This window comes from Pantherophis guttatus, chromosome 2 (assembly GCF_059756535.1).
Source record: "Pantherophis guttatus breed Tessera chromosome 2, ASM5975653v1, whole genome shotgun sequence".
Lineage (NCBI taxonomy): Eukaryota > Metazoa > Chordata > Lepidosauria > Squamata > Colubridae > Pantherophis > Pantherophis guttatus.
The window spans coordinates 54,834,209-54,854,440 of record NC_142064.1 but is presented as its reverse complement, the minus strand read 5'-3'; the positions used below and the strand labels follow the sequence as shown (position 1 = coordinate 54,854,440).

The 20,232-nt window shown below is 35.7% G+C and overlaps 1 protein-coding gene across 2 annotated transcripts in view; it reads right to left on the bottom strand.

Annotated features, from left to right (window-relative positions):
• Nucleotides 1–20,232, bottom strand: part of SNX24 (sorting nexin 24) — an 81,772-nt gene that overhangs the window by 23,392 nt on the left and 38,148 nt on the right. For both annotated transcript variants that reach the window (XM_034409965.2, XM_034409967.3), the window contains exons 2-3: nucleotides 11,950–12,033; nucleotides 7,340–7,444 (exon numbers count right to left, since the gene is read on the bottom strand). In XM_034409965.2, the coding sequence (XP_034265856.1) occupies nucleotides 7,340–7,444; nucleotides 11,950–12,033 (189 nt within the window). The remainder of the gene's footprint in view (nucleotides 1–7,339; nucleotides 7,445–11,949; nucleotides 12,034–20,232) is intronic.

The following is a 20,232-nucleotide window of genomic DNA, read 5'->3' as shown; positions in this document are numbered from 1 at the left end:
AAAGTAATAAATAATTTTGGCTCAGAATTAAAACCTAATTAAAACACCCAATTTAAAATCATTCACAGAGATAGCCCGGCCTGGCGGAACAGTAGGGTTTTAAAGCGCAGCGAAATACACGGAGATCAGAAATCTTACGTGTTTCCGGGGGCAGTTTGTTCCAAAGGGCAGGAGCACCCACAGAGAAGGCTCTCCCCCTGGGTGTCGCCAGCCAACATAACTTGGCCGATGGCACCCTGAGGAGCCTCTCTCTGTGGGAGCGAACTGGCCGGTGGGAGGCTACCGGCGGCAGAAGTCTGGGAGGTACCCCAGCCATGATGAGATTTGATCCGCTGATCTGCTGAACTAGCAGTCAGCTGAAGTAGTTGCAGTACTGCACTCTAACCACTGTGCCACCTCGGCTCTTATCGAATGGGAATGTATCAGGGGTGAAACGTAAAATTTGTTACTACCGGTTTTATGGGCGTGGCTTGGTGGGGGAGGTAATGTGACTGGGTGGGCATGGCCAACTTTTTTTTTTTTAAACTTTTCAAAGCATTTTTTCTAATGCTTTGAAAAGCCTCTGCCGATCAGGCAACTCAGCTGCGATCGGCAGAGAGGCTTTTTAAAAAATATCTCTCTGCCGATCAGGCAACTCAGCTGGGATCGGCAGAGACTTTTCAAAGCATTTTTTTTACCACCTCTTCGGCCAAGAGGTTGCAGAAAAATTGCTCTGAAAAGCCTTTGACGATCTCAGCTGAGCCGCGTGATCATCAGAGGCTTTTTTTTTTACTTTTATCGGAAGAGGTTATAGAAAAAATGCTTTTAAAAGTAAAAAAAAAAAAGCCTCTAATGATCGTGCAGCTCAGCTGGGCATGGTGGGGGGGACACAGGGATTGTTGCTACCGGTTTTCCGAACCACCCGCACCATCGCTACCAGATTGGGCGATCCAGTCCGAACCAGGAGCATTTCACCCCTGGAATGCGTGCATGTGCAGATGCTCACCCACTGCTTTCGGCAGCCCAATTCTGAACAGCTCATGGCCCGATAGCGGGCCACAGCCCGGGGTTTGGGTACTACTGTCCTAAAAGACAGAGTATCCTATTCAGTAATTTCATTTCTACTTGGTAAATATATTGCAGATAGAAATGGCTGCTTTAGCGTAGCACTGTCACTTCTCCTAGGGTGTTCCAAAGGGTACATTTGTTTTCTTTCATATGTTATCATCTTCATAGGAAACTGCTGACAGTCAACAAATTCAAAATATTGTCATCTGTGTGTCCAGCAGACGGTAGTAGAATGCTTTCCTTTAATCCAACATGAAATAAGGAATGGGAAAACAGATACTTATAATCTTTCAAAGGCTGCAAGGGAGCCAGTAAACCGAAGCTCTATAAACCGAATAATAAACCGAAAATCTAGATAAAGCAATGGTATCGTAAGTAAAGATAAAAAATTTCAACAAAGTTGGTTATATTTCTAGCACAAGATAGCTGTCACCATTTTCAGTTGGCATCACTGCTACAAGCTTTCCCAGCCATATTTCATGACTTGAAATAATGACCCATAATCTGATAAAAACATTATTCTGCAGACTGAAAGATCTGTAGCCAAATAGTGGGATAAGATGAGATAAGAGCTCATACATGGGTATCATTGGATGTACTAGAGAATGTTGGTTAAGGTTTCTGGTTTTGATTTTATTATTTTCCTTTTACTGTTGTTGTCAGGTACCCAAAGTTGTGTTATAGAAGATGGACAAATATATAAGTATTTTAAGTAAATAAAATAATAAATATGATTTCAATGATATATGAGAGAGAACTCAACATTTTTGGATAAATGTTAAGAATCACATAAGTATAAAATACAATTAAAACTCAGTCAATTAAGAAGTGGGAAACATATTCCCACTGCTGGTCATAAATTGTTGAATTTCATTTGCTTGAACTGGTAGGAAGAAAAATGAAAAACCACTCTTTTTTCCCCATTTGTCTTTTTCTTGTTCCACCTGGTAATATTTTAATAAGATTTATAGAGAAAACAATAAACTATCTCTGTTTGAAGAATCTTTCTTTAAATTATACAAAAGACTGATGGCGAGTTGCCTGTAATAGCAGCAAAGAAAGTAAAAAAATTGGAGGCATCTATTGCAAGGAGAAATTTCAACAAAACATGCATTTCCAGTAGAGTTTGCGTCCACAACACATTGCAATATTTCCCCCTCTTGCCCACTTATAGGGAATGGTCAAAATGTGAATGTATTGAGAATTGGTTGCTAATAGACTATATCATCCAGCCATCCCCAAAGCATAGATTGGTGGCAAGGGATTTATTGGCTTCCAACATAGGCTGAGTTTATTCCCAAACAATAAAAAAACTCCTTCAACTATGCTAAGTCTAAGGCAAAATTAGTTCATTATCTCATTTTCACGTATCCTTCATTTTGTAGTCCCTTCAGCCACAGCTCAGAAGTACTCCATGTTTGCTGCAGTCCACTATTTAATCTTTAATACCCTAGTCAGCTTGTGATCTGTACATTGTTTTTAAAGACTATTTTTAAAAATTAAAACAAATAAAGGTTTCAGCTTGATTCTGCAAGAATTCTGCTCAGTTAAGTGAAAGTTATTGATATTTTTATTATTAGCAGAATTTACTGTTTGTCCTGTTGAAAAAGCATTGTTATATGTTACCAGATAGTTAAAATAAATACTTAATAAAACTGTGTTGATGTTATATATCCTTTGTGAGATACACACGCACACACAGAGAGAGAGAGAGAGAGACAGGCACTCCACAGAATCTGAAAACAGCTCTTACCAACAATGATGGATTTAAGTTATTAACAGATCAAAAAAGATGGATAGTCTTCTGCTTTTCTTAATCTTCATCATCATCTAGATCCATTTAAAGATATGTGGTGCACTAACAAAGTTAGTTAAGGTTTCAATAAAATCAGTAAAATAATCTGCCCTGTTACATTGAGTCTGCATTGATCAATAAAATCACTTGTACTAGGAAAGTACTGTTAACCACTGACAATCCTAGCCATTAATATTATTTAACACACTCCTCACAATCTTTAATGAGGATAAAGAACATTTTGGTTCTTCACACTTATCATACTGCTCTTTCCAGAGATCTGTATAAACACAACACAAAAGTGATCATTTAAAACTAATCAGGGTTTCACAGGGACAAGGACACTGAATAATTTCTGCTAAGTTTTCTGTGTGATTAATAGAAGTCCTCAGTGGCTTTCTTTAAAAAAAAAAAAAGATAAAACTGGAGTGAAATATATTTGCATATATTCTGGGTAAATTTTTATAGTTTATACCATCAGAAATCCCATTTCCAGATATTTATTTCCTAATACAAATAAATAAAACCCTCAGAAGCTTTTACCATAAGTCTAACACATTTGTAAAGTATTAGGTTGAGAAAGGCTAACATATTGTCATGAAACTATATATTCCTAAATTCTAGGTTTAGTGACATAGAAAATTTTATGACTACAATATTTATTGGTGATAAAAATATATTTGGAAGTTCATTAAGTTAGAAAATATATGCATTAATAACTATACAAAATCATTGGGAATCAGAGAAATGAGGTGTTTAAGAATGAATTACAACTCCTCCTCTTAAACAGAGGAAGGTAATTTCCAAAGTTCATTTTATTTAGGTGAATAAGTCTAAACAGGATCAGATAAAAGGAAAATAAAAGCTTTCTTCAGATCCTTGAAGCACTGACCATGACTGATGGGATTATTTTTTCCCCTCTAGGAATAAGAAAATTCTTGAATACATTTTGAACACAAGTGAAAAGATGGAGAGTGTGAATTTTCGTATTTATACAAAACAGTGCTAAACTAGATGAACCTAGTAGCTTTCTAAGATATGAATCTGCAACTTGTAGTCAATATGTACCACTCTGATGTCAACAAGTACTTTAAATTTTACTTTACCAACTGTGTTGTTAAAATTGGGAAGATGGTAGAAGAATGACTTTGTCTTTAATTTATTTCCCTTTCTATCCACTATAGTCCTCTTGTTCCTATGAAAAGGGTAATGAAATTGAACTGCGTTCTCCTAAAATATGATGAATTTAAACTTCAATATTCTGGTTTCCATATGTATTTGAAAATCAAATTCTTTCAGTACGAAACAGGATTTCAAAATGATGTTCTAGCCCAGTGGTTAGGTTAACCTCTGGGTCGTGACCCCTTTGGGGGTCGAATGACCCTTTCACAGGGGTTGCCTAAGACCATTGGAAAACACATATTTTCAATGGTTTTAGGAATAATTTTATGGTTGGGGGTCACCACAACATGAGGAACTGTATTAAAGAATCACGGCATTAGGAAGGTTGAGAACCATTGTTCTAGCCAGTAAACAATATTTGTCACCATCTCAATTAAATCTAGTACACTTCTTTTTTTACTGCTGACCTGAAACACAGGATGGCTCTTGGAAAGCCATTTTCTAAAAGCTAATCAAAAGCAATTTTTTTATTCAAGGAAAGAACTTTTATAACATATCTTTTGCTAGCTGCCCATTATTCTGCTAAGGACAGAAAATAATAATTGTGAGATGTTTTTGCTAACTGAATTTGGTTAGTATCTATTATGTTGAGAGACTCTAAACACAATTTAAAAACACAATTCTACAATTATTAATAACAATATATTATTTTGTTATATAAACATTATCTCTCCTAATATCCAAATTCTTGTACGATGTAATAAAAAAACATAGTTTAAACATCCCATCCATTTTTTATATTTTCAGCTGTATGATTACTTTATAACTGTGTTACAGCCAAAATGTTTTTTTTCAAACTTTTGAAAGAATTGTACTGTATCACGACTAAAATGGTTAGCTTTTTCCTATTCAAAAAAACCTTTCATTACTGATTTCAAAGCATTAGGAGAAGAAATTATTATATGGATTCACTATCAGAATAAATCTGACATTATATTAATTCTTCTTGCTGGGCTGCATCAAGTATTTCCTTTTATTTGGAGTACCATCCATCACTTGAACAGATTTTGTCTTGTAACACTTTCACTAATAGAAGGGACCATTTTCACAAATTTCTCTTTCAGCTTGCAAGGTCTACCACTATTTCTTCCACTGTCCCACAAGGTTCCCCTGACCAACAAAGAAGTTTTAGGGAGATAAACGAAGTAGTAAGGAGAAGGGGGAAATTAAGGAACCTGCTTTCTTCTTTCAGCCCTGGAAATATTCAACTCTAATAAAGTTTTTCACAGAAGAAAATGAATAGAATAGAATAGAATAGAATAGAATAGAATAGAATAGAATAGAATAGAATAGAATAGAATTCTTTATTGGCCAAGTATGATTGGACTCACAAGGAATTTGTCTTGGTGCATACGCTCTTGGTGTACATAAAAGAAAAGATACATTCGTCAAGAATCATCAGGTACAACACTTAATGATAGTCATAGGGAAACAGTCAATATAAATCTTAAGGATACCAGCAAAAAGGTTACAGTCATACAGTCAGAAGTGGGAGGAGATGGGTGGTAGGAATGATGAGAAGATTAATAGTAATGCAGACTTAGTAACTAGTTTGACAGTGTTGCGGAAATTATTTGTTTAGCAGAGCCATGGCGTTTAGGGAAAAAATTGTGGTTCGTATCAATGCAAATAAAGTTCTGAAAACCAATAAAAAAAACCCAGGTACCCTAATTAAATCTGTAAGTATAATACACTCATTTTTATATATTATTCAAAAATGTTTATAATTAACTTAACAATGAATGCTTTCAGTGGTTAGGCATAAACAGAATACTGAAGGGCTCTAACTTATTGTCTTACATGACAGACTAAAAGTAAAGATTAATATAGGGCTGCATTTTCAAACAGTTTATATCAAAGAACCATGCACAGAAAAGGCTTTAGTGAAAATTTTAAGAGCATGGCAAGTATATATCTTTTTTTTTCAAAGCAAGCATCTTCACAGAAAGTACAAAACAAACAAAGAAATAGGTAGATCTCAAGGACTTTTAAAAGAATTCTTTAAAATATTGTGTTGCTGAAACATTTACTTTTGGACCTCATGAATAAAAATAAGAAGTGGACTAGCTGATTTTTCCTCCATTCCATATACCTGGACCAGACCACAATGGTGTCAAACTGACAACTTACATATCTTAATGTCCCTTCATAAATGACATTCAGCACAAGGACATTAGACATATGCACATGGCATGATATACATACCATATTTTTCGGAGTATAAGACGCTCTGGACTATAAGACACACCTACCTTTTTTGGTGAGGAAAACAAGAAAAAGAAATCTGCCTCTGCCTCCCAGCAATTTTGCCTCGTTACAGCAAATAGCCTGCTTTACTTTCATTTTTGTTTTCAGCATAGCTTGATTAGCACAAGAAAAAAAAATCTGCTCTCAGCAATTTACCTCCTTGCAGCAAGCAGCAGAGGCCCATGCAAAACAGCTGAGAGTCGAGAGGCCAATCCAATCAACTTGTGCTAATTAGGCTGTGCTGAAGCTGAAATGAGCTGTTTCTTCTTGTTGCTTGCTGCAATGAGGTAAACTGCTGAGAGGCAGAGGCCAAAGGGTGGGGGCCAGTGGGTGGGCGGGGCTACATTTGGTGTATAAGACGCACCTAAATTTTCACCTCTTTTTAGGGGGGAAAAGGTACGTCTTATACTCCGAAAAATATGGTACTGTCATTTGCTTTCCTAGATACTAGTGACTTTTCATCACTAGTTTTACTACATGACTGCAGAGAAGTCATGTAGTAAAACTAGACTTTTTACTACATGACTGCAGAGAAATTCTTGTATCCTTTAGATGCTCTGTCCAAGTTTTTAGAATACAAGCAAAGATTGTAAAATCACAGAAAGTCTGAGATAACTACTATCCAAGAATAGAAGGCAGCAAGAAAGATGAACTAGAATAATGCTTTCCTTCTATAATATTTCTCCAAGCACCTCCAGTTTGTGTACTTGTTAAACAGAACATTTTAATTTTAATGTTACAGTGGATAAAGAGCATTAAATAAATGTAGAACAATTATATTAACTGAATCAATGCTATTTATTTAAACCAAGTTTTCCTCTTTGCCATAACTATATCTTTGTCCTTTGCAATTGGGACTGCCTTTAAAACAATATAGTTGTACAAAGCTCAGATATAAATATTTTAGACAGACACAAAGCAAATAATATATTGCTGGAGTGGTTATGTGTAAAGTAACAGCAGACTTCAATGATCACTGTTAAGTACATCTTAAAGCATCTGGCATTTAAGCTCCTAATATTGCTTGGAGAAAAGATTCTTCTCTGTTCATTGTTAAAAATAGCTTACCTGTAAATAAAATTCTAATCCCTGTCGACGCTGTTCCAAAACTTTGGGCACCCAGTTCCTCACATGCTTTGAAGGGATTTCTGGAGTTCTTATGAATTTTTTAAGCTAAAAAATATGAGCAAAGAAATAAACTCCACGATCAATATAACAGATTCTTTAAAAATAAAAACTAACAAAAAGAGAAATAAACAAATTGGGAAAGAAGACAAAAAATCAATAAACTAAGTGTTGTTATGAAAAACCTCTATGACCGTAAATGGGCTTATTCAATTACAAAAGATATTGGTACTGCAAATTTGAAATAAACACTTGTAACAGCTAACTAACTGGGCAATTTCTTAAGTTGGGAACTATACATTTTGGTATGTCAGCTAAATACTAACTAACCAATATACAACTCTAATAAATCCGAAAGAATGGAGTTTAACTCTTATTTTAGATGCACTCTTGAGCATTAAGTTTAAAAACAAACCTTAAAAACTGTACTATATGGTCAAAATGCAATTTGTTGCTTTTTTCCTTGCTGGACAGGCAATTTAGAAAACAGCAAATACAGAAAAATGAAATATCTATGAAAATATAAATGGTTTGGTTTTGAGAGGACATTTTACAGCAAGAATTTCAAAATCTGAAAAATAAGGAGACAGAACAAAAAAAATTGTTCTGTGTCTAAGATTGACACAGATTGCGGAGACAAAAAATACTAATCTCAAAAAATAATAAAGTCACTTTTAAAGAACATATATATATTCTTACTTTCCAACTTTTTGGCTAGTATTCAAATTTATATTTTTGTAGCGAAGGCTAAGCAAGGAATCTGCTTATTCTCCAAGATCTAACAGCACAGGGATGGAAAATGTATGATGTGTGACAACGGTAACATGCTACTACATCTTGGTTGACATGCCAGTGTTCACCAATACGTAACAATTACTTAAAAACACATCCCATTCTTGTATGATTTTCAGAGGCTGTGGATGGGTTGTGATCTTGTGCAACGTCTGGATATCAAACAAGAGGGCCATGTTCTTGCATGGCCTCTGGAGCCTGTGTAAATCCTGAAGGGATGGGATATGTTTTCATACAGTTTTGGAGGCTGCGGAGGCTGTGAAAGGGCATTCTCCAAAGCCATTTCAAAAACAAAGGCCTTGTGTGTCCTGGATCAGCCTTGGGTAGGTTGCAGGGGCCTGTTAACAGAAAGAGAATACCACTTGGAGATAAGAGGCAAGTGGCAGATCCTGGAGAACAGCGGGCTGCAAGACAATCACACATTCTTGGGGAATGGCACAAGGTGGGCTTTTTGAGTGGCACCTGTAGTTCTAGGGCTGAAGTCGAGGGGTCCTCTACTTTAGGCCCAGCCTTGGCACTGCCACCATTCAATGAGATCTAGATGACTGGGAGATAAGTGTGTGTGTGTGTGTGTGTGTGTGTGTGTGTGTGTGTGTGACTTGACAGCAGAATAAAGTTAGGTATTTTCTGAATGTTTGACATGTTAACCCCAAAAGGTTTGCCATCACTGTGCTGGGACCATCAGATCTGGCCTGCAAAAATTTAGACAACTGGAAGACAGCAGCAAAGAAAAAAAAGAAAATGTTAATTCTTTGTTGCCATCTAGTGGTTGTCCATATTTTTATAGTCCTTATATAATCCTACTGTGCACCTCAAAGTGGAGAAGTTATAATTGACTTAAGTATGAAAGAGTTTTCTACAACTATAAAATTATGGCTTTATTTTGGCTGATTTATAGCCAGATTGATAAATGAATATGAATCAATTCCTGTCCACAATTTATGTTTTTTAAAATGGGAAAGCAGGATATAAATATTAGGAAAATCAATTCCTCTCCAAAAATCTGTAAGGGATCTGGTGACTGTGGCATATCTGGACAGTTGTAGCTTTTACGTGCCCTTGGATAAGTTACTTTTTTACTGTAGATGAGAGACCTATACTTCCTTTGTCTCATTAGCATGAATAATACCTAGCTATCAGGATTCTAATAAATGGTTTGATTAACTCATTTGACATACAAAACAGGCTGCATTAAAAATAAAAGTAAGAAGAAAGATAACAAATATAGTTTACCTATAGTTGAAATAAGGAAAAGTGGTACTCTCCAGGTATTTTATCAGTTCAAAAATTGTGCAAAGGGGTGGAGATTGAAAGTCAAAAGGACATTCAAACTCAAATTTGACTTTGACATGTAATGCCCACAGGAGTAGAGTAATTTACATTTCATCTTTCATCTTAAGGAGAAGTCATCTGACTAAAAGCTGTGTCAACGAATGTTTCAAGCCATGAGATTTGGATATCAAAGAAAAGAAAGTCTACTGTTCAGGAAGGAGTTCACAGATGCCGATTTACAGTTGTTTAAACCAAACTTCCATAATATGGTGTTGTTCTACAACTACTATTTCTGATAGGCATGTGGAAAGCTCCAATATGATCCAGTGTTCTGATAACCTTAAGCAGATCTGAATTTCATGATTGAGGCACAATCTTAGCATAGTCAATCTATGTCTCTCTTTAAATATGGAAATTGGTGATTCAAATAGGGAAAGTAGTGAAGAAGGAACACGGTGGCTCAGTGGCTAAGACGCTGAGCTTGTCGGTCGAAAGGTGGCAGTTCAGCGGTTCGAATCCCTAGCGCCACGTTACAGAGTGAGCTCCCATTAGTTGTACCAGCTTCTGCCAACCTAGCAGTTTGAAAACATGTAAAAAATTCAAGTAGAAAAATAGGGACCACCTTTGGTGGGAAGGTAACAGCGTTCTGTGCACCTTTGGCATTTAGTCATGCCGGCCACATGATCACGGAGATGTCTTTGGACAGCTCTGGCTCTTTGGCTTTGAAACAGAGATAAGCACCGCGCTCTAGAGTAGGGAATGACTAGCACATATGTGCGAGGGGAACCTTTACCTTTATCTTTTATATGGAAAGCCTAGAATTTCTTGGCATCGATTTTAGTTCTTCTGGATTTGCTTTTTAAATGGGATAGTAAATCAGCAATGTATTTCTCCAACCATAATTCTACAAACGCTGGACAAATCCAACATCATATATGACAGTAATTAAAATTTAAGTTTAAATAATTGAGTTAAATATATTTAATCTCACAATTTAGGTTGGCCAACTTAGGCCAAGTCAGTATAACTACTCTATTATGCTTCCCTGCCATCCTAGAGCTGGTAGGAAATCACATGACCTTAAATCTTGCTGCCATCATGTGCATGTTTGCGAGTTTCCAGAATGGGTTTGTAATGTGCTGTGGTCCATACTGTTTTAATGTGCAACTTTCTAAAGGACAAGATTTAAGGGTGTCCATGTTACAGAGGTCAACCAGCTGACCAACTGACATAAAAAAAGAAATTACAGTTGCGTTCTTCCTGGCAGCCAAGACAGAAATGAGGAACAGATTAAAAACAAGATCAAAGGGGGAAATTCCACAGGAAACCTGCAGAAACAACTAGAGCCAAGAGACTGCTGGTATGGAACATCGAATTCAGACATATCAGCATGCCCTGCATTTGCTGGGTACATCATCTTGACTATGGGATATTAGGGAAAACACCTCTTCTGGCATGTAAAACTAAGTTGCGCCAGGTGCAAGAGAACATTGTAATATAGAGAAAGACATGCAGACATGTCCTTGTAAATCAGGGCATCATTGCATCATTGAGTCATCATTGCATCAGGGCAAGCAGGCAGTGTGGATTTTCCCTCAGGTTAGGATAAAACACTGTTCAAAAAAGGGAATTAGTACCAATTAGATAAGCAGAAATAAAACCTGATGGGAAGAACTTCCATACAGCCTAGAAAAACTGGTTATGATCAGTCAACATAAAACAGTGGTTGCTGAAGAAGAGAGACGGGGATTTCAATGAAGCATACCTAAACTACAGCGCTTTGCTGCACATCCCACTTTGTAAAGCAATTCCTGAAAAATCTGAGGTTGTCATGTTGGCTACAGGAAGGAACTTCAAATGGTTTGCTCAAGATCAATGCCTCTACCCGGTACAGTTTGGAAAAGTGGCATGGCACCTGAGAGTAACTCTTACCCCTAGCTAGCCTTTCCCTCTGGAAAAAAAAGGTGGATAATCTTTCTGCCACTTGGATTTTCCCTCCAAAAGACAGGATAGAGGGAATTACCAACTCCCACTTACTGAAATTTGCATTTTTTTCTTTTCTGACGGTCTGTTTGCTTGAGGCTTTGATTATCCAGTAGTAATGAACACAGAGAGAATTAAACTCAATATGAAAGATGGTAAAAAAGACAAAGTCAAAAAATATTCCTTTGTCTAAGTTTAGCCCATCACCCACCCTTGGCTGAGGACCTGGACTGAATTTTATCTGAGTCGATGGGCCACTATATAAAAAGAATAGTACCCCATACTTGATCAGAAAAGAATGGAATGCTTTCTTTGTCCAGAAAGGGTATTTCTGGACCTACCTACCTATCTACCTACTTACCTTCAATTGTTTAAAAGTGGACAGTAATGCAGGTAAAGTATAAGCTTCCTTATCATATTCAGAAAACAAGTGCAGTCATTACTTGGGAATGAATGGAAATTGGCTACAGACAGTATTACCTGAACAATTTACACAGTATACTTACTTTTTTATGGAGAGCATGAAATTCACTGTATCTTTTTTCAACAAAATGCTTTCTTCCATTCATTAGTACTTCGATCTTAAAGACCTGTGAAAAGAAAAGATTACTTTTATGTATTTCCTGATATGTTTGTGATCGTTTGTGATCGATTTCTTTGCTTTAATTACTGTAGCCAATCTTTTCTACCTCTCAAAACCCCACGACACTCAGGAGATACCAGGATGCAACATTGATTAACGAGCACTCCGATGCCTTTAACCAAGTGTTTCTTTAAATCCATCTAAGGATTAAAATGTCTAGTGCCTAAAAAGTCTATTTTATTTCACTACTCTTATTCCTAGACATTATCTGCATTTTGCAACTGAATATTTTATCCCACAGGCAATGCGGTGATGGAATTTTATTTTAAAAAGGCAAAATAAGTGAGAAACATTTGTAGTATACACAGCACATTCACAACATACAGTGATAGGTATCCTGTAGGCAACTCTACTTTTTTGTATCTTTACTGCATGAGATATAAATATGAACACTACATTATAGGTTAATTTCTGCCCTAACCTATATACTCTTGTTTAGTCTCAGCTGGACCATTTTTTAGTGTTTAAACTACTTTAAAAAATGTGGTGCTGACTTGTTTTCTTAGCGTGATGAGTATGACAGCTTTGGATGCTGTCTGTACAAGGTTGAAAGGCCAGATGAAGCAGCTCTGTAGATCCACTAATTAGTAGCCACTAACATGACATTTTCTTGATTTCCAGGTCACTAGGTCAAATCTTTAGGGCAGGTGACAAGAAATATCTCACAATGCTCATGAAAACACAACCTAGTGAAACCAAGATCAGAAAATTGCATAAGACAATCTATTTACAATCAGTAAATATTCTTACCTTCAGAAACAAAAAAAATTGAGAGAGTGAATAATAGATGCAGGAGATTTCCTAATCTAAAACTGTGTTAAGCATACTTTTTCCTCTCCAAAATGAATTTGTGGAAAAATGTTAAGATAGGAAATTTTCCAAAAAAGAGAACTATGTAACTTTATCTCTTATAATTATCTAGGCATTTTGTGGATAAAAATCACATTTACTTGGAAATGGAAGCCAGCTGAGAGATTGACAGCCAATAACCTGCAACTTGGAATGTATTCAAGCTTGTTGTCTCAAGGAAGTGGACAAGACTTCCCTCAAGGTTGCCTCCATCATTTGTGGATTTGATCCTTGTTCTGCATGACTAATATTTCTAACACAATTTCTATAATGAGATAGGGAACAACTGTAGAAAGAGCATCTACGTGTATTTCAAGTACTTTTTAAAAAATGAATTTTGGTGAAACGCGCTTATATGAAAATTTGCAACTTTATTTTGTCTCTAAACCATTTTATCTATAGCAAATTAGGTTTACACAATGCACTAAGCTGTAGTATTGTTTGATTTTAGCTTGGTATATTCTATGAATCCAGCCCAATTTGTAAATCATGGTTTATGATTTAACATTATTGATGAATCCAGAAATAAAACACACTCAACAAGCACAATTTAGCAATTATGAGTGAACTGAAACAATAAAGTTATCCATGTAGTACAGGGTAACTAAGTGGCATCGAGTGATCACCTAGTAAATAGGTGGTAAGTAGATAGAGCCAAAGTGGCGCAGTGGTTAGTGCAGTACTGCAGGCTACTTCAGCAGATTGCTAGCTGCATTCGGCAGTTCAAACCTCACCGGTTCAAGGTTGACTCAGCCTTCCATCCTTCCGAAGTGGGGAAAATGAGGACAATATGTTGAGGGCAATATGCTGAGGGCTTAGAGAGGGCTGTAAAAGCACTATGAAGCAGTACCTACCGGTAAGTGTAAGTGTTATTGCTAGTAAATAGAAGCTCATTTACTCCCTCAAAACCAGGGAAGGCTGGTTTTCTTTATATAGCTTTGGCTTTTGAATCAAGGAAGTAAGATATAATAAAACTTTTTGGGGAGAATGGGAGAATTAAAAAATTCTTATTAAAGTCCAGGTTCAATGGTCAAAGTTCATGAACATTTTTTAAGTTGGAAGATAATTTTGGATTTCCATATTGTATGTATGGTCTGAAGCTTCTGTATGTCAGGGATTGTTTTCCAGAAATATTGGCTTAAATACTATTACCCATAAGCTACTAAACTCTGTATCTGGGATATTTTACTTTTCAAAATCCCCCTTTCATAACTCTAAACTAATTGCATTCAGCTTGTAGACTTCATATACTATATATATACAGAGACATAATGTAGTTTATTTGGCTTTGGTTTAATGTGTTATGTGAATCTAGTAGTCATAATTAGTTAACTATAAATTATAATTTAGTAAATTGTATAAACTGAGTCAATTGTGGTTTCTTTAAAAACTCAGCAGTAAAACAAGCCATGGCTTAGTGTGCTATATGAACATTGTTTCTCTTAACTGTACAGATTAGCAATCAGAAACAATACAATTTGTTTTTCAAAATACAATACATCTTTATTGCAATTTTATTATTGTAATTCTTCAGATTCGTGGTATGCTTGCTAAGAACAATTAAAATTAGCTTTAGGATATTTAAAATTCTTAAAATACTGGTCATTCTGAAAACTGATTACTTCGAGAGTTTTAGAGTTTGCTACATGACAAATGCAAACATCAAACCAAAGCATGTTCAATTACCTGGACCAGGTAATTCTATAGAACCGGTAATAAAACCGGAGGGAAGCTCCGCCCACCGACCCCGACATCATTAGAACGCTTCTGCGCATGCGCAGAAGAGCGTGCGCGCGGCCCCGTTGCAAACCGGTAGTAAAGGTAAGTAGAACCCACCCCTGACCTGGACCCTGAAAAAATAAGATCCAGCAGTTGTAATAAAGTTACACTGTGCCGAGGTTTTTGCAAATGAAATTATATATTTAGAAGATCTGTACCAAAAGAAAATGTTCCTACTTTTGAAGAAGAATACACAATTTCATAAACACAACATTATGGATTGCTGTTGAAGTACAAATTGCAGCAACTATTTCCCAAAATGACAAAATAGTTTATTGCAATTTCAATGAATTTTATAAAGTATTATTTAGTTATTTAAGAATGATATGAGAGGTAAAAGGAAATCCTACACTAAGAATTATCAGACATGATTATTTATGTATTTTTGATATTCATACATTTTCTGATGTAAAATGAAAATTGGTTTGTCCTTGCACGTTCACTACCATATCTGAAAAAAGACATTGTCCATGTAGCAATCATGAAGACTAAGAATGACCCGTAACCACTTCCATTGTACAATTTTTGAAAACAAAAAGAGTTAATGTATGGTTTTAATATGCATCCTCATTTAAAGTAATAACGTCAAAACTACAGAGATTTGGTTCACAATGCACCAAGTTCTTACAAAATAAACTATATTTGGTTAAGTTCTCAGAACGCACTAAGCCAAAATTTAAAGACGCCATTTTATAACTTATATGTTTCTTGTGTTATTTTCAATCTAAGCAGTATGTTAGGAAGGAGTGAAATATTTTTCCACTGTACCAAAGTTATTTTTTCTCTTCCTTAAATCTGCTTTTTATAACTTTTCTTCCCAAGAAAAAAATCACAGCTTGTGGCAAAACTTTCATACAGATCATGGCAAAGAAAATCTATTAACAACAAACACATACAAATGTATCTTTCAAACCACATTCATTTCCCTCTCCATCAATGTGTGTAACCTTAAAGTTTGGAGATGGGGGATTTATGATGGTATGCACACATTTAACCTATTATATAATTTGGCTGTTTTAGCAAGGAATATAGAACTTCAATTACTACATTCTGCCTTTCAAAGGTATAATTCATAAATGCAGCAGATAGAACAAATTATATTTATAACTGTTTGGCAGTCAAATGAATGTTCTTTCTCTTTCACCACAATAAAAGTGCATTCAGTTCTCAACAATTTTCTCCTACATTGAGCCAATAGTTGATAGGGAAAATAATTATCCATTTAACTCATATAAATGAAGAACAGAGTGTGTGTGAGGATTTACACTTTTCTCAGATTAACGTGCCTAAAATAGGACATTTTATCTCATAACTATCAAAAGATGGAGAAGAAATACTGAGACCTATTAAATTAAAGTCCTATTTGAAAAATTCTTTGTGAGAAATCATAGCAAAGTTTTTTATAGGTTTCAATAAATATATTTAACAGATGTCTTCATTTAAAGTGAATATTTAACACAGAATAGTAAATCATTGTCTGATTATCCATTATAATAAATGCATTACAAACTGTTATGATAAATACACTATAAACCATAGCAAATTTGGAAAGCAATCTACCTCCCAAAACTCTAGTACAGTGATGGCTAACCTTTTTGCATGCCAAAAGCGGTGGGAGCGCGGGATGGTTGTGCGCATGCATGCTCACACCCATAATTCAATGCCTCCCGCACCCCCGTGCATGCACATGCAACCCCCCGTGCTCCCCCCAATTTTGGCACGGGATGGCAAAAAGGTTACCAATGGGCCTGATAGGCCCATTTTCTGCCCTCCCCAGGCTCCAGAGGCTTTCTTGGTGCCTGGGGAGGGTGAAAACAGCCTCCCGGAGGCCCTTCGGAGGCCAGAAATGGTCCGTTTCCCAACTTCCGGTGGGCCTAGAAGGCCCAAAAATCATCTGGCTGGCGCATATATGCACACTGGAGCTGAGCTAGAGCAACGCTCGCGTGCCCAGAGATATGGCTCTGTGTGCCACCTGTGGCATGTGTACCATAGGTTCGCCATCATGGCTCTAGTACAAATCAACTTTCCCAATTGTTAAGGTCTTATTTGGAGTTAAGGCCAAGGGAAGAAGATGATCACCTTAAATTAGAATTTAGTGCTAAATAGATGAACTTCTATAAGTTGGGGAAAAACCATAGGCTTTTATAGTCTAACTTTCTTTTGCTCTGTCTGCATATCTTGGAGCAGTAGTTAACATGATTCAGTTTTTGTTTTTACAGTTCCTGGCTTGTTATTACCTATGAACCAGAAGTCATAATTTAAAACTTGTCAACAATTTAAATGCATCCAACCAAATGATGAAAATATCAAAAATTATTTGGAACAAAACTTTCAGCATAGGGGAGCAACCCTGAGCTTCCATTTGTAGCTTAAAATACTTTCAAGCTGAACACCTGTAACTAGGATCCGTGCAGTTTTCTAATAAGTAGAATTACAGAAATTATTTATACCTGCTTTTTCCCCCTGGATTTTCCTCTCCAAATCCTATTCTAAAAACCAGTTCTGCATATAATATTTACCAGTAAAATCAGACTTGATCTTACTCATGTCTGATATTGGCCAAATGGAGGAGGGATGTTTCTTGTTCAGAACTTCTGTATTAGAATCCTAATCTTATATTAAAAAGATGTCTATGTTTGGGGATTCTAGGGTGTCAAAATAAGGAGAACTGAAGGGAAATACTAGGCGTGCAATTATGGAAGTATGCTGAAATTCTTCAATATATATTTGTATTCCATATACAGTACAAACATACTGGAAATTTTAAAAAACAAAAACAAATCTGAGTCTTCGGAGAGGGGTGGCATATAAATTGAATTAATTAAATTAAAATTAAATTAAATTAAATTAAATCTGTATTTCAAACCAAACTTTTTTTTGGTTCTTTTTATTTATCAGTAGAGGTGTACCCAGTGTACCAAGCAATTAGTTCTTTGCAAATGAACTTTACTCAACTTTACTACATCTTGGCTGAATACTAATGAAGTTAATCTGCATTTTTATTGGCCACCTGTATCCATTGCCCACATCACAACTAATTCCCTTTAGACCAAAATTTCTCATGGACACTTAGACAGCGCTCTAGCCCAACACATTTTATATAATAAAAACTGAAGAAACATAGCACAATGTAGCTAAGTGATTGGAAGCAAGCAAACCTTTTTAGATAATTCAACTTACTTAAACAAAAAAAGGATACCACTGTTTTGTACCATAAACAAATACATCTTACCAAATATAACAGAAATATACTTATTTTTTTTAAGTTAGTGAATACTGAAATATTTTGCCGTAGAAGTACTCAGCAGTACTCAGCAGTAGTCAAGGATGCAATAAATAAAATTATATTTTTTATCAAGTTATAAACAAAAAAAATCTGGTACTACTGCATTCATTTCAGTAGAAAATAATAGTACAGTTTTAAGCTAGATTCACACAGACTACATTCTAGTGACCAAATTCACCACTATCTGGGTTTAAATAATACACCAAATCATAAGTTGACCAAATGCCCTAGATCACACAATACTTAACTAACTAGAATTAAATTTAACCATGTTTGATATATTATGTCCAAGTCCTTAGATAATTTAATTCATACAAATTGTATACCCCCAGCCACACTTTTCACATGGCTTGTTCATACTTAATATTTGGGTTAATATATTTCACTGAGCCATAATAACTCCGTTATTCTGTTATTTCAAAGTTCTAGTTTACAAATGGACATTGGTTCATATAAAATCATTTATATTTGACAAGCACAATGTGAGAAACAGTTTGAATAACAGTACTGTAGCAATGTAATTCTAACTTGAATTCAGCATTAAATACAAAACCTCTGGCACTGCATTTAAAGCAGGAGAAAACCAGCTTGTGTGAGGATATCTTTAATGTTTGTAAGTCATCTAGAATCACTGTTGTGAGATGGAAAAGAATTCCCTGTGGATGGTTACTCTGCTGATCATAACCCACAATAGGGTGTGGTGCTCCTCTGCTTTCAAGGGCCATTGAGCCAGCACCATCTGAAGATATTTCGGTGGTCATGTGGCCAGCATGATGTCACAGAGCACTGTTACCTTTCCATCAAAGTGGTACGTATTTATCTACGTGCATTTGCATGCTTTCGAACTCACAGAAACTAGGTGAAGATGGGAGTTCACCTCGTCACACAATCAGCTATGGGATTTCCAGCTGACAAGTCCAGCATCCTAATTGCTGAGCCGTTGCGCCCACCCTTGTGAGGTGGGTGGCCGTATAAATTATTTGAAATAATGTTTTAAAAAACTTTTTATTTACAGTTTTCCTATTCTTTAATGCTCCGAATTATACCATTTATTCGTATAAGGTACCCAGACAACACAAATTCATGATATGGAAAATACTGTTGGATTCAATGAAATAGGAGACATGTGAGAAACATGACAATTTATTTATTGGTTTGATTTATATGCCACCCTTTTCTGGAGACTCAGAGCGGCTTACAATGTGTTAAGCAATAGCCTTCATACTTTTGTATATACCTGCTTAGTAGGGCTTCCCCCCCCCCAAGCGGTGTTCTTTTTTATACAAAGTCAGCTTATTGCCCCCACAAACCGGGTCCTCATTTTACCTACCTCGAAAGGATGGAAGGCTGAGTCAACCTTGAGCCTGGTGAGATTTGAACTTGCAGTAATTGCAGGCAGCTGGTGTTACTTAACAGTGCTTTAGTTTGCTGCGCCACCAAGACAATATTGATACATTTTGTCCACTTGACCAGCTATTCTAATGGTCATTCAAACAGCTAGTTAGTCATTCTCTACTGTTTCTGTTTCTCACATATTTAGTCACTTCATGACCAGATGTTGTAAAATGTCCTCCCATTGCAATTAGCTACTGCAGTTAGCTAAAAAAGAAGAAATGATACATATTGAGGAATACGCCCTGCTGAAACTAAATACATATATTTGTCCCCATCTCATTCTAATTCAACCCAAAGAGTTTTTTGGGAGAGGGAAGGGAGAATGACTACAAGTTTATTTGAAGAACAATATTACCTGTCTATTGAATATAATATATATTACATAATACTAAGTACAGATTTTATAATGTGATTAAGTAACATAGACAAATTTTTAAAACTGTATGCTACTCTAAGTATTTACTTAATAGAAATTAATTTATATTCATTTAAAAAAAACTGTGCAAGTTTTTTTTTAATGAAACATCAATAAAAGGGAAAGGGAAAAACATAGATTAAAGATTTAAACATTTAACCTAAGCTTCTAAAAGGGTCCTCCAAACTGAATCCATAGTAGCAAAATGCTTATTCAAATATACAAAGAGATGTGTATTTTTCAGACCACCAAAAACTGATAGAGAGTATGTCCATTTGTAACTAATTTTTTTGTAGCTATAAATGCATGTAAAACCCATTTTTATTGTCCTCGTAATAGTTTCCAAACTGTTGGCATATCATGGAAAGCAACACAAGCATCCCAAATATCAATGAAAGTTCAAGAACAAAATTAATATGTGA